The following is a 13145-nucleotide window of genomic DNA, read 5'->3' as shown; positions in this document are numbered from 1 at the left end:
GCAGTCATCCACTGATCTCAGTCATGCTTAAACATGCTTTGTTTGGCACAAACTTGTACTCGCATGAACTGGGACCCTTGTAGCAGTACTTTTTGATTTATCCTTATATATGAATGCAGAGACTCCATCGATCCACAGTATCCCCAGCATTGAGACGATGCTTGATAGGTAGCATGTTAATAAATACTTAATAAATACTTGTTGGATGAATCACAGTATAAAACTAAATACAGAGGTGGTTTAAAAAGTTCCTAGAGAGATGGCATTTTACCGCAGACTTTGACCACACAGTGCCGATGATTTCGTGAACCACCTACAGTGTTTCCCCGAGGACCTATGTGCCAGTCTCTGACCGTGAAGAAAACTAAGGCTGGTCCTCCTTTCATGGGGCTGGCTTTATAGTGTGTGTGGGGCAAGAAGGAGAGTTAAAAAATAAAAATAAATGTAAACAAATGTTCTCTTAAATTATAGTTGGATCTAAGAATAACTTGTGCTAACTTTATATGGGTGTTACCCAGGGATAGATGTTAAGAACTTATCTTTGCTGTGTTTCATTAAAAATTCATTATTAAGAAAAACTTTTAAATAGAAAACTCCTGTTTTACTGTGTAAGGATATGATTGAATTTGAATTGATTCTTTTAAAAAGTTGAAATTGCTTTAAAATTTGTAGATTTTGGAAACATTTGCCGGTTCTTTGATTCAGAGGAATGTTTTAATGAGAAGAAATATCCCCAACCTAACAAAATACCAGCTAATTCTGGCAAGAGATCAATTTAGGAAAAACCCATCTCCAGATATTGTGGTAGGTATTTCTAAGTACATTTTTATGGTAGATTAAATGTTTACTATGAAATGTAAGTAATTAAAAAAAAAGTAATTTAAAAAGTTTTGTCTAGTGTTTTATGTATATTGAATTTAGCATTAAACATTAGCTCTTTAAGAATTTGAATATTTCTATAAACTAGAAAACATGCAAAATATATCAAGAATACCATTTAATTATTTGAATGAAGATGAATTTGTCTTTTAACTTGTAGTAACAAATTGGTCTTTTAGTCTTTCTGTAAATCACAGTCACAGAACCAACTTTTTGGGCCAGAACCTTTAGGCATATTCTCTATTCCAGAGGTTAGAGAAAGTGCCACAGTGGGTGACTTACTTAATCTTCACAGGCTAAAAGTAGCTAGGTGAACAGGAATCTCCACCAGGCTAGGAACCAAGTCAGAAAAGAAGCTCAAAGCACACTGAGTCACCCTTTGAATTTTCAACTCATAAACACAAAAACTGACTGCCCTCAAGTTGTTTCTGACTCATAGCAACCCTGTAGGATAGAGTAGCACTGCCTATGTTTCTGAGCTGGCACATCTCTATGGGAGCAGAAAGCCTCCTTTTCCTCCCACACAGCCTTTGGTGGTTTTGAATGGCTAACCTGGAGGTTAGCCAGCCGCCCAGTGTATAACCCACTATGCCACCATGGCCACTTTCTGTGTAGGGTTTCTTTGGCTGTAAATAATTATGGAAGCTGACAGCCCATCTTTCTCCCTTGGAGTGGCTGATAGATTTAAACGGTCAACCTTGTGGTTAGTAGTCCAGCATTTACCCAACAGTGGGAGCAATCAAACGAAGGCATGTAGAAGGCCTTGAGCAAACCAATTTGACTAGGGTAGAGGATTGAGGAAGGCAGATTTCAGCAAAAAGCTAGATTGTGGCCACATGGAAGGATTGAAGAAGTCAGATGTGAGCATTAATCTAGGTTGTGACTATAATTGTTAGATAAAAAAATGTGGGCTTTTACCTTAGAGTATTTGGAGGAACCACTAAGTGAGCTTGTGTTTGGTGTGAAATTGCAGTATATTTTATACTAAATTTTTACTAACATTTGTTTTAGTGTCTGCTAGGAGTTAAAGGCTGATTGCTATTTAAAATTGTAAATCCAAACTTGTTGAACTTAATCATCGTGGTGAGAGTTTCTATTTTGCAGGATTGTGCTTTTTCTACCCTTTCAGGTACTTAGGATACCCTTTTAGGGCATTGAAACATTTAAAATGACTATCATTGAATGTCTGGGTATTGCCGTTGGGAACCGCCGAGTCAATTCTGAGTCATAGTGACCCTATGTAACAGGGCAGAGCCACTCCATAGACTTTTCTTGGCTGTAATCTTTATGGACAAATTTTCAGGTCTTATTTCCCGATGAACCCCGTTTCATATATATAAGTTAAATGTGATTGAAAATGTGATCAAAGTAATAATGAATATATTCTTAATGCTCATCGTTTATCCTATTATTTAGATACACCTGTTTTGTGCTTCCAATAAAGGAATATGTGCTTCACTTTTCCAGTATATAAAGTAGAAGAGAAAAGCATAATAGCTGTAGACCCAATTTCTTTAAACAGCTCTTTCTCTTTCATATGTGCATAAAAATAATACTATTTCCTAGGGATTTTGTTAAAATTAAATGAACTTGTACAAATAATGGGCTTAGAACAATGTCTGGTGTTCAATGCCAGATATAATTATAGCATGTAGACTTAGTGTGAAATGTTGGTTAGATATTTGTTTTAATTGCCAGAAACATTTATGAGCACAGACACCCTAGGGCCTAATTTTCCATTGTATTTCAAACACCTAACTCAATACCTGAGACATAGTAGCTGCTTATTAAATGTTTTGGAAAGAACAAATGAATCTATACTGCTATAATTTATATATGAAAGGAAACAATATAAAACAAATATTTCTCCATATTGATTATTCTCTTTAAAATTTGTTTCCTTTTTTTGGTATGATTTTTAAAATATGAATTCCAGCATAGGTAAGTAAAATGAAAGAGTAACTATAGGTAAGGTATAGAGCCACAGAAACCTTGGCTAGGGTCACTATAAGCCGCAATCAACTAATGACAATGTGTTTTTAAAATATAGTGTATCCTTAAACTGTTCCTATATAAAGAAATATTTTAAAGTGTTTTGTTGAGGAAAAAAAAGAGTAACTAGAATAATAGTTTTTTAGGGGTATGTCAGGGGAGTTTAGGAGAAAATGGGGAGCTCATGGGTATAAAAATGAAGAAAATGTTCTGAAATTGTGGTGATAATTGCACAACTCTTTAAAATAGTTTTTAATGTGTTTAAGCTATGGAATTTTGTGGTATATTAATTATGTCAATAAAACTGTTATAAAGTATTATCCCACAGCAAAAAAAGTTGTTTCCTATTGAACTAAAAAATAAAGAGAAAGATTTTATATGAAAAATATATTGGCACTCTGTGGCCTACATGACATTAAAATTAATTATTAAATATCTAGAGGAGTAATTATGATCATATCAATTATATTCTAAATATTACACTTAGTATTGGCATGATCAATTGGACTGGAAGCATATATCTTTGTTTCTTTCTCTGGTTAAATTTGGCATATGCTTCTTTTTCTAGGGAATACAGCAAGGCATAATTGAAGGAGAATTTGCCATTTGTATTAGTTTATATCATGGTTATGAATTATTACAGCAAATGGGAATGAAGTCATTATACTTATTCCTCTGTGGAATTATGGATGGAACTAAAGGTAAAGTATGTGGAATTATTAAAAAAATATAGACAGCTATCATTTTGGTTAAAGACATGTATTAAACAGTTTTGGGAAAAAAATGTTTTGGATTACTGAAAAGTGCTTCTTTACTTTTAGAAAGCAATAGGATAATCATGTAGTAAGTGGTTTTGTTCCTGAAAAAACAATCAGGAAAAAAGGAAGCTGTTCATTAATACCTATGTGTGTAAAACTGCAACAAAAAGCTGGTTTTATGTTTAACTTGAAAACCGGGCATTTATTGCTAAAATTTAACTTTTTAATAAATTAGTTTGATAATGATAATTGTTAACTTTACTTATTTGTAAAACCTTTTCTTGATTTCTGAAGGAATGACTCGGGCAAAAAACCAACTTAGCCGAAATGAGGACTTCATGAAACTGTATCACCACCTTGAGAGCTTGTTTGCGCATTCCAGCGGCACGTCAGCAGGCAGTGTTTCTGCTGTTCTGGAAGGTGGCTTCTCTTTTGAAATTTTATATTGTTTCCTTTCAACAAGATTAATACTGAAATTTTGCTCTATTATAACACAGGCCTATTATTTTTTCGAGAAAGAAACTGGTTAAATACTTAAAAGATTTTATTCAGTAAGTTATGATTGAAGGAGCTAATATAAAACCAAGCTTTTCATAAACTATATAATAGATGGCAATAGTTTAGTTGGTAGGGGAAATTTGCAGGGTAGCCAAAAGTTTATTTATAACATAATGTGTATTTATTTTCCTTTTTTCTTTGTTGCTGATTCTCTGTCAGTGAAAGTTTCATAAAAAAAACTGATCATTTTAAAGTAACAATATTGTGTTTATTATTTAATATTTTTAAAAGGCAATTAACTAAGTTTTAATGTGTCTATTTTGAACAGAAAAGATAAATTAAAATATTATTGTAATTGAATATGGAAAAATAAAATCAGTTTTTGTTTTTTTTTCCCCAGGAGATAAAAATGAGAAATTTTTCTATAGTCATCCAAAGCTAAAAAAATTAGAAGAAGTTGTAGTTGAACACTTCAAATCGTGGAATGGTAAGTTATATTTATTAGTTTCAAGACAAGACAAAGTTACCGTATATACCGTATATACTTGAGTATAAGCCGACCCAAATATCTGCCGAGGCACCTAATTTTACCTCAAAAATTGCATTAAAAATGTGCTGAAAAACTTGGTTTATACATGAGTTTATACGGTATTAGGAAAGCTAAAAATTCTGATTTGTTAGTTTGTGCTATCAATTTTCATGAGGAAAGTGGTCTTTTAATTGTGCTTGATAATGAAACTACAAAAGCCCATGAGGCATTTTGGGAGGGTGTGGACAAAGGGAGTGGTGAGGATGTTAAGAATAAGGATTTATATGAAAAAGGAAAATAAGTCCATGGAAATAGATAGTAGAAAAATATATACCAAAATGGTACAGAAAATTAATCATGCAGAGGGCTATTCACACGGACGTGCACTGTGTCAGAGTGGTTAGGAAAACCTCTCTCTGAGGTGATGTTTGAGATGATATCCATGGGATTGAGGGAGTAAGATTTGTGGGTTTCTGAGGAAGAATTAGTCAAGGCAGAGTTTGACAGATCTAAAAGGCCCTAAGGTAGTAGTAGTGTGATTAAAGATCCATAAGCAGCCTAATAGCCCCTGGGTGGTGGTAACATTCAAATAACATTAAGGCAAATGGCCCCTAGAATTCACCTAAAGTCTCCTTGGTGATCTACTTTAAAAAAAAAAAATCATCCACTGAAAACATTTTAGCGCATAATTTTATTCGACTACACACGGGATTTCCACGAGTCAGAAGTGGTTTGGTTTGGGTTGGTGAAACAGCCGGTGTTGTGACAAGAGGGTGTGAATCAGAGTGTGCGGTGTAAAGGGATGTGGGAAGGGACGTCAGGAGCAGCTAGCTCATACAGAACTTGTATATCAAGATCAGGACTTCCGAGTTTTGTTTTAAGAATGTGTGTTGAAATGAGATAAACTTAGATTTTTAAAAGATCGCTCCTGGTAATTTTTTAGAGTGTAAACATTGATCAGATAAAGGTCTAGGATGATTGCCAATGATAGTGGCTTGCACAAAGGCAGTTAGTGGTGATGGTGAGAAGTGGTTAGAATCCAGACATAAGGGGCTTCAAAAAATTTGTAGAAAAGTATAATTAAAAGTAGAATTTTTCGACGAGCTTTTAAAAGGCCTCTCATACCTCGAAATTGGAGCAACAACCTTTGTTGTGATGGTTTGGGTATAGAGCATGAGGAGAAAGGGGATACATAGATGTGTGTGTATGGGAGGCTTTCAAAGGTTCATGGGAAGAGGGAATTAAAAGTTAATGAAATTTTTCCATGAATTTTTTAAAGTCCCTGTGTATTTGCAGATGATTATCTGAGCAAAGGGAACATTAAGGAGCTCATAGAGAAGAAAGAGAGAATCTGGATCTCTGAAGAAGGGCACATATTTTCGGGAGTCTCAGAAATGGTGGGGAAACTCTAGGGGTATAGTTTCCAGGTAGGTATAGCAGCATGGGATAACTAAGACAGGTGCGGCCCGGAACAGAGTCCTAAAGAATACCAACACTATGAGTTTCGTTAGAGGAGAAAAGCCACAAGGGAGATTCAGAGGGAAGCCAGACAAGGGAAGCGTAAGGCAAGCTAAGGGAAGAGACTATTTTATTAGGAAAGATTGAATTTTGTTGAACACTGATGAGACATATGATGAAATAAACTAAAAGCATCTGTTGAATTTGGCAATATGGAAGCTAATTCATTACTTTGATATGCCACTTCAGAGCAATGAAGCTCAGGTTGAGTCTTTCCAAGGAAGATCGCTTTGGGTAGGAGTTGTCATTGAAGAGTAGGTTTATCTAGAATTATTTTATTTGTGAAGGTTGTTTCTTCAAGTCTTACTTTTTTACTTCTGTATTATGAATTAACTTTATATGTATTGAGTCATGTAATCTTCAGAATTTTTATGCAGATTAAATCAGTTAATATATAGCATGCCATATATGATGATTATCAAAATCCATTCCCACTCCCGTCGAATCAATTATGACTCAGAGTAGGAAGGAGTATAGAGTAGAATGGAGCTGCCCATAGGGTTTTCAAGGCTGCAAAAATCTTTATGGAAGAAGAGTGCTATAGCTTTCTCTTATGGAGTGGCCAAGTGGTGGCTTCTAACTGCCTATCATAGGATGATTAAGATCATATGAATTCTATAGAAGAATGAAAAAGATTGTCTCAAGCAAGCTTAAAAACAAACAAAAAACCCTCAAGAAATAACCATAAAAATCTCACACCAAGGCAGTCATAGTCAATTACCATGTGTAAGACAGTGCTATTTGCTCTCTCACTGAATTCTTAGTTGAGCAGTATTATTTCCTTTTTAGATGTGAAGAAACTAAAACTGAAGAAATCAAAGACTTTGGTTGTATCTTACCCAGAGAGTAAATGCCCCATCTTGGGAGGTCATGCTATTAATAATGTACTCTGTTGCTTCCCAAGAAATCCCTGTGGTGCAATGCTTTATCGGTGGTGGCTGTTGATCAAAAGATTGGTAGTGAAAACCCACCTAGCAGTTCTGTGAGAAATCCATGGAGATCTCCTTCAGTAAAAACTGTTATAACTAGGAAGCTTTATGGGGAAATTTTGTTTTGTCAGAGGGTCACTAAGACTTGGAATTGACCAGCACCGAGCAACCACAGCACTGCCAAGTTCAGAGTCCTGGGAATGGCTTTGTAATGGCTGGAGTTAGTTAGTGTAATCTGCAGTTAGTTTGGGAAAATATGAGAGTACAGTGAACCCTTGTTTATCGCGGTTAATCGGTTCTAGACCCTACCGTGATAAATGAAATTCCGCGAAGTAGGATTCCTTATTTGTAAATCAAATATTTTAGTAGTTACAGCATAGAGGACATGAAAAAACACCCTTTAGTCACCATTACACTCATGTTACCCAATTTATTAAACAAAAAAGGGAAAATACAGTAAAACATTTTGGACGTTACAATTATCATTTATTATAGCATCTAGTTTACAGTATTACATATTTCACATACAGTATTATTATACATAGTTCTTACAAATACTGTAATTAATAGCCTATGAAATGACTTAAGGGATGTACTCTATAGGTGGGTCGCCGTCTTTTTCCTCTGAAGGAGCGGGTGTAGGCAGTGGGTGCTGTTACACAAAAACCGCGATAGAGTGAAGCCGCGGAAGTTGAAGCGCCAAGTGGCGAGGGTTCACTGTATCATGTTTTCAATGGCAGAATGCCACGGCCTGGATTAAGATAGTACGTTTAGAGGACAAAAAGGAAGAGGAAGACTTTTTAAATTAGTGGGAGCTTTATAGGTTTTTTCTTTCTTAAAGTATGTTTAAAAAACGTTTTGTTATTTGGGAGCAAGTTTATGGAGGAAATTGGTGTTGATTTATGACATTTATTGCAAACTTACAATGTAACAGCACTCCTCTCACTTCCTCAGTGTACTTAGCATTTCCATTGGCTCTTCTTTCCCATCCCATCTTGGCTTTTGTCTGTATTGTAAAGTAAATGGGTCAGCAGGACTCATGTATGAGGGAAATGAACTGATCAAAAGTGGTTCAGGTAAGTCTTACTTGATTTAGTTAGAATTTTATTTTATGACAGTCGAGAGATAAGGAACCAAGATTATTAAAATTATTAGAGGCAATAGAGGGCAACGCAGGAAAGGGTCAAGATGTCATAAATTTGGGGGGAAAGAATTGCTGATTCATGTATGAGTTCTTTATATTCTTTTCAAATATTTGTAACTGCAGTTTTTTGTGGTTGTTCTTATATAGCTCATAAGACCTCTGAAAAGAAATGTGACGAGAGCCGAGTTATGATCTTCTCATCATTTAGAGATAGTGTTCAAGAAATTGCAGAAATGCTTTTTCAACATCAGCCAATTATTAGAGTGATGACTTTTGTCGGCCATTCCTCAGGAAAAAGCATGAAGGGTTTTACCCAGAAGGAGCAACTGGAGGTAATTATTTTTTGAGATGATGAAAATAAAAATATATATATTAGCTTTACACTTATATACCTCTTCAATTAGTTGCAGCTATTTCATAAAGGAAGATCTTATGCCTGTAAATAAATATAGGTATATTTCTAACGACCAGAAAAAATCTTTGTGGCTTTGAAACTTAAATTCTAATGACTAATCTGAAGAGTCTGGAAAGTTGCATTCGAATCCTTGCCCTGCTGTTTCAAATTTCTTTTGTATGTGTCTGTTTTCCTTATCTGTAAGGACATTTTATAGAGTTGTTGCAACCATTAAATGAGATCATAGTGTAGAACCTTTAATAAAGGTACTGCTTATACTCGAGTATAAGCCAACCCAAATATCCGCAGAGGCACCTAATTTTACCACAAAAACTGCATAAAAATGTGTTGTAAAACTCAGTTTATATTCAAGTATATATGGTATATTTGAGACGACATGGAATTTCATGTTGGGAACCCTCTTAGGCCTTGTTCCATGTGTCTCTATATTTGTGCCTTTTATTCTTGCAAGTAAACTGTAATGATATTTCTTCCTCTGAATTTTTTAACTCACTCCTGTGAATTATCCATCAAGTCCAAGGGAGTCATGAGTCTGCAGATCAGTAGAGAGGCAGGAATAGGGACTCCTGAGCTTGTAACTATTGAGTAAGTAAGGTGAAGCCAGGACTTTGTAGCCGGCAAGTCAGAAGTGAGGGAGATTTTGGAAGCTCGCCTTTGGCTGATATTAGAGTGGAATTATATCTGGTTAATTTGATTCCACTCAGTAGAGTATTCTGAGTGGCACTGTTTTATACAGAGATGTTAAATAAACAGTGGAAGTGGTAGTCAATCCTTCATATTCATAGGTTTTGCAGTTTCAAAATTATTCATTAAACCATAAATTTATGCATTTGTATTTGTGCACATGTGCAGGCTCATGAAAAATTTGAGTTGTCTGCCATGTGCATTCCAAAATGAGATCAAGCAGGTGATATCTGCGTTCGTCTTTTAGCTCTAATATTGTAAGCAAATGGCCTTTTGGCCGTCGGCTTAGTGTTAGACATAACCAGTGATGACATTGGCCAGGGGAATAGGAAGTAAGAAAGGAGATAGGGATTGAGTTTATATGCAACGGGGTAGAATTTAACCTATGGTAAAGGCTAAAGGGTAAATGAAAAGATGGTAGGGTACATGCATTGTATGTACTGATGGTGTCAAATGATTGTCAGAGTTGAGACACTAGAGCAGGGGTTCTCAACCTGTGGGTTGCGACCCCTTTGGGGTCACCCGATTCATAACAGTAGCAAAATGACAGTTATGAAGTAGCAACGAAGTTAATTTTATGGTTGGGGGGTCACCACCACATGAGGAACTGTAGGGAACCACTGCCTTAGGGGGCTGTAAAAATAGAGGAGGTTAATGTAGGAGACTGCAATGCTAAATTGAGATTATGATGAGATTCTCTCATTGCTACTGAATCAATTCTGACTCAGTGATCTTAGAGGACCATAGAACTGCCCCTGTCAATGTTTGAAAGCGAAACTCTTTATGGGAGTTGAAAGCCCATCTTTCTCTTGCAAAGCACCTGGTAGTTTCAAACTGCTGACCTTGCGGTTAGTCAACGAGTTATGAAAGGATGAAAACAGCCCACAAATTAAACTCACTGCCGTCAAGGCGATTCTGACACATAGTGATCCTATAGGATAGGATAGAACTGTCCCTTTGTGTTTCTGAGACTAACTCTTTATGGGAGTAGAAAGCCCCGTCTTTCTCCATTTGAAAGGATAGCCATTATTCATGGTAAAGTCTAGGGTCTGATCCTGAGAGTGTGTAGGAAGTAAGTGCCACCTTATTGTAGGCAAACGATCAGGGACTCCATGGTCAGGAAGAATGATCTACTTTTGTGGAACACTGAGATCATCAAGAATTCTGACAGAATTAATGTTGGAAAGACTCAGATCAGGTTAGGAGTTGAACTATTATAGGATTGCGAGAGTGTGACCTGTTGGACACAGCAGTTCTCAACCTGTGGGTCGTGACCCCTTTGGGTATTTTTTTTTTAATCAATTTATTGGGGCTCATACAATTCATCACAATACGTAGATCAATTGTGTAAAGCACATCTATACATTTGTTGCCCTCATTATTCCCAAAATTCGCTTGCCTCTTGGGTTCCCGGAATCTGCTAATTTTCCTTTTTTCCCCCCCTCCCCTTCCCTTTCTCCTCCCCTTTCCCCCATGCACCCATAATAATTTATAAATTATTATTGTATCTTATATTACACTGTCTGGCGTCTCCCTTCACCCACCCCTCTGCTGCCAAAGGGACCAGGCTTTAAACACCAAAGGTGGGGAGGGGGAATCATATCCTCGTCAATGAGGGTGGCGCGTGATGGAGACCCAATACCCATCTCTAGACAACTGGACATACCTTGCAGAGGGGTAGTGGGGAGATGAGTCACTTAGGGTACAGTATAGCAATAATGAAACCCACAACCTTCCTCTAGTTCTTAAACGCTTCCTCCCCCCAACTACCAGGACCCCAATTTTGCCTTGCAGACCTGGTTAGACCAGATGATGCACAGCGGTACAGATGGGAATTGGAAACTAGCAGGGAATCTAGGACAGAAGAACCTCTCAGGACCAGGGGTGACAGTGGCGATACCAGGAGGGAAAGGGGACGTAGTAAGGGGGAATGGATCACAGGGAGCCACATATAACCCCCTTTGGGTATTGAATGACCTTTTCACAGGGGTCACCTAAGATCATTGGAAAACACATAACATATTTCACAATATATAATTACATATTGTTTTGTGATTAATTACTATGCTTTAATTATGTTTAATTATGTTCAATTTGTAACAATGAGAATACATAGCAGATATTTACATTGCAATTCATAACAGTAGCAAAATTACAGTTATGAAGTAGCAAGGAAAATAATTTTATGGTTAGGGGTTACCACAACACGTAAGGGGTCACGGCATTAGACAGGTTGAGAACCACTGGGTTAGAGGATGCCGTTTGGAGTAGTGTGATGCAGTCTGATGTTAGGGGTGAGTTGGGAGTATGTTGGGGAAGAGTTAGGAAGTAGAGTTTGGAATTGGCAGGAAAAGCAGAGGGACCACCTTACCTTAGGCCCAGTAGTGAGATTTATGAAGGAGAAAGCAGCCAACGCTACAGTGCCCTCTGGAGGTCTCCCTTAGAGCAGTGGTTCTCAACCTTCCTAATGCCACCGCCCTTAATACAGTTCCTCAGATCGTGATGATCCCTCAACCATAAGATTATTTTTGTTGCTACTTCATAACTGTAATTTTGCTATTGTTATGAATCAGGCAACCCCTATTAAAAGGTTGTTTGACTCCCAAAGGGGTCATGACCCACAGGTTGAGAACCTGCTGCCTTAAAGCAAACAGATGAAAGTCTTGTTCTAGGGAAGATAGGAAATTAAGTCAGTAATGGAGATACATAGAGCTGGTTAGGTCTGGGAGACAAGGGATAATCTGGAGTTTGGGGCTGATTTAGTGACTGACACAAAGAAAGGGCATGAGATCAGTCTTGCTGGTCTCAAGGTAGTTGGTGTTGAGGCCTCTGAGTATTGAGGATAAAGCTGCTTCCTGGATCCCCAAGAGTTCTAGGTCTCTCACCATTCATAATGCCTGACCCTGTCTCTGACCTGTTACACGGAGGCTGTGGAAGTAATCTAGGAACGATCTAAAGATTGCTAGGTGGTGTGGAAATGGTTAAAAGAGGATGAGCTTAAGAGATGTTTCCCCAGGGTTGATAATGGATTGCATGCAAATTTGTGAGGAAGAAATTATCAAGGATTTTCAACCTGCCAAACCAGAATAATAGTGATGCCTCTTAATAGAGATTGGAAACATGGGATTATCACCGGTTAGGTAATATTGATTAAATACTGGATGTTTTAAGTTTCAAAGGAGATGTTGAATAGGCAATTTTGTTTGTCTGTCTGTCCATCTATCCATCCATTGATAGAGCTTGTTTTCTCTCTAACTCATTTAATTCTAATTCAAATCATTGACATTTTGTTTTCTCTTTTCGTTCCTTTTTCTTGTTTCCCTCTCTTAAACATTCAGAATAATTATAAAATCTGGTATTATGAGAAAGAATTAATTAGAAAATTAACTACATTGGTTACCTTCATACTAGTCACTTTGTTCAGCTATTGTTTTATTTTAATAGACATTCATAAAGGCATTCATTAAAAGCATTACTAGGGACATGGGTATAAGCCCCCTTTTAATAAGTCTTTTAACAAATAATCATATGGAATTGAAAATTGAAGATGCAGCTTCAATTCTGTGGGGCTTCTGCCTTTTTATTTTCTTTTTTTCCCAAAGGCAGGAAAGGTAGATTTAAGTCAGCTGTGTAGGGTAGAAAATAAGGATTTTTATTAGTGCCATTTTTAACAGCTAATGACTATCTGCTTCATATGTATATATTCATGATACTGTACATTTTTATAAGGAAGACTCAAATGTTGATTTAATTTGTTATGACTTTATAGACAATATAGAACTAAGAATTTCGTATGAAG

At 36.6% G+C, this 13145-nt stretch overlaps 1 protein-coding gene across 1 annotated transcript in view; it reads left to right on the top strand.

The window, feature by feature from the left end:
* FANCM (FA complementation group M) overlaps positions 1 to 13145 on the top strand; it is a 52727-nt gene that overhangs the window by 8969 nt on the left and 30613 nt on the right. The window contains exons 5-9 of the mRNA XM_045288110.1: positions 673 to 804; positions 3440 to 3572; positions 3924 to 4049; positions 4528 to 4614; positions 8395 to 8579. Coding sequence (XP_045144045.1) covers positions 673 to 804; positions 3440 to 3572; positions 3924 to 4049; positions 4528 to 4614; positions 8395 to 8579 — 663 coding nt within the window. The remainder of the gene's footprint in view (positions 1 to 672; positions 805 to 3439; positions 3573 to 3923; positions 4050 to 4527; positions 4615 to 8394; positions 8580 to 13145) is intronic.

This window comes from Echinops telfairi, unplaced genomic scaffold, assembly GCF_000313985.2.
Source record: "Echinops telfairi isolate 266 unplaced genomic scaffold, ASM31398v2 ScPeMD7_18;HRSCAF=68, whole genome shotgun sequence".
In the NCBI taxonomy this organism is placed as follows: domain Eukaryota; kingdom Metazoa; phylum Chordata; class Mammalia; order Afrosoricida; family Tenrecidae; genus Echinops; species Echinops telfairi.
Note: the sequence above shows the minus strand (reverse complement) of the source record. Positions and strands in the feature narration are given on the sequence as shown.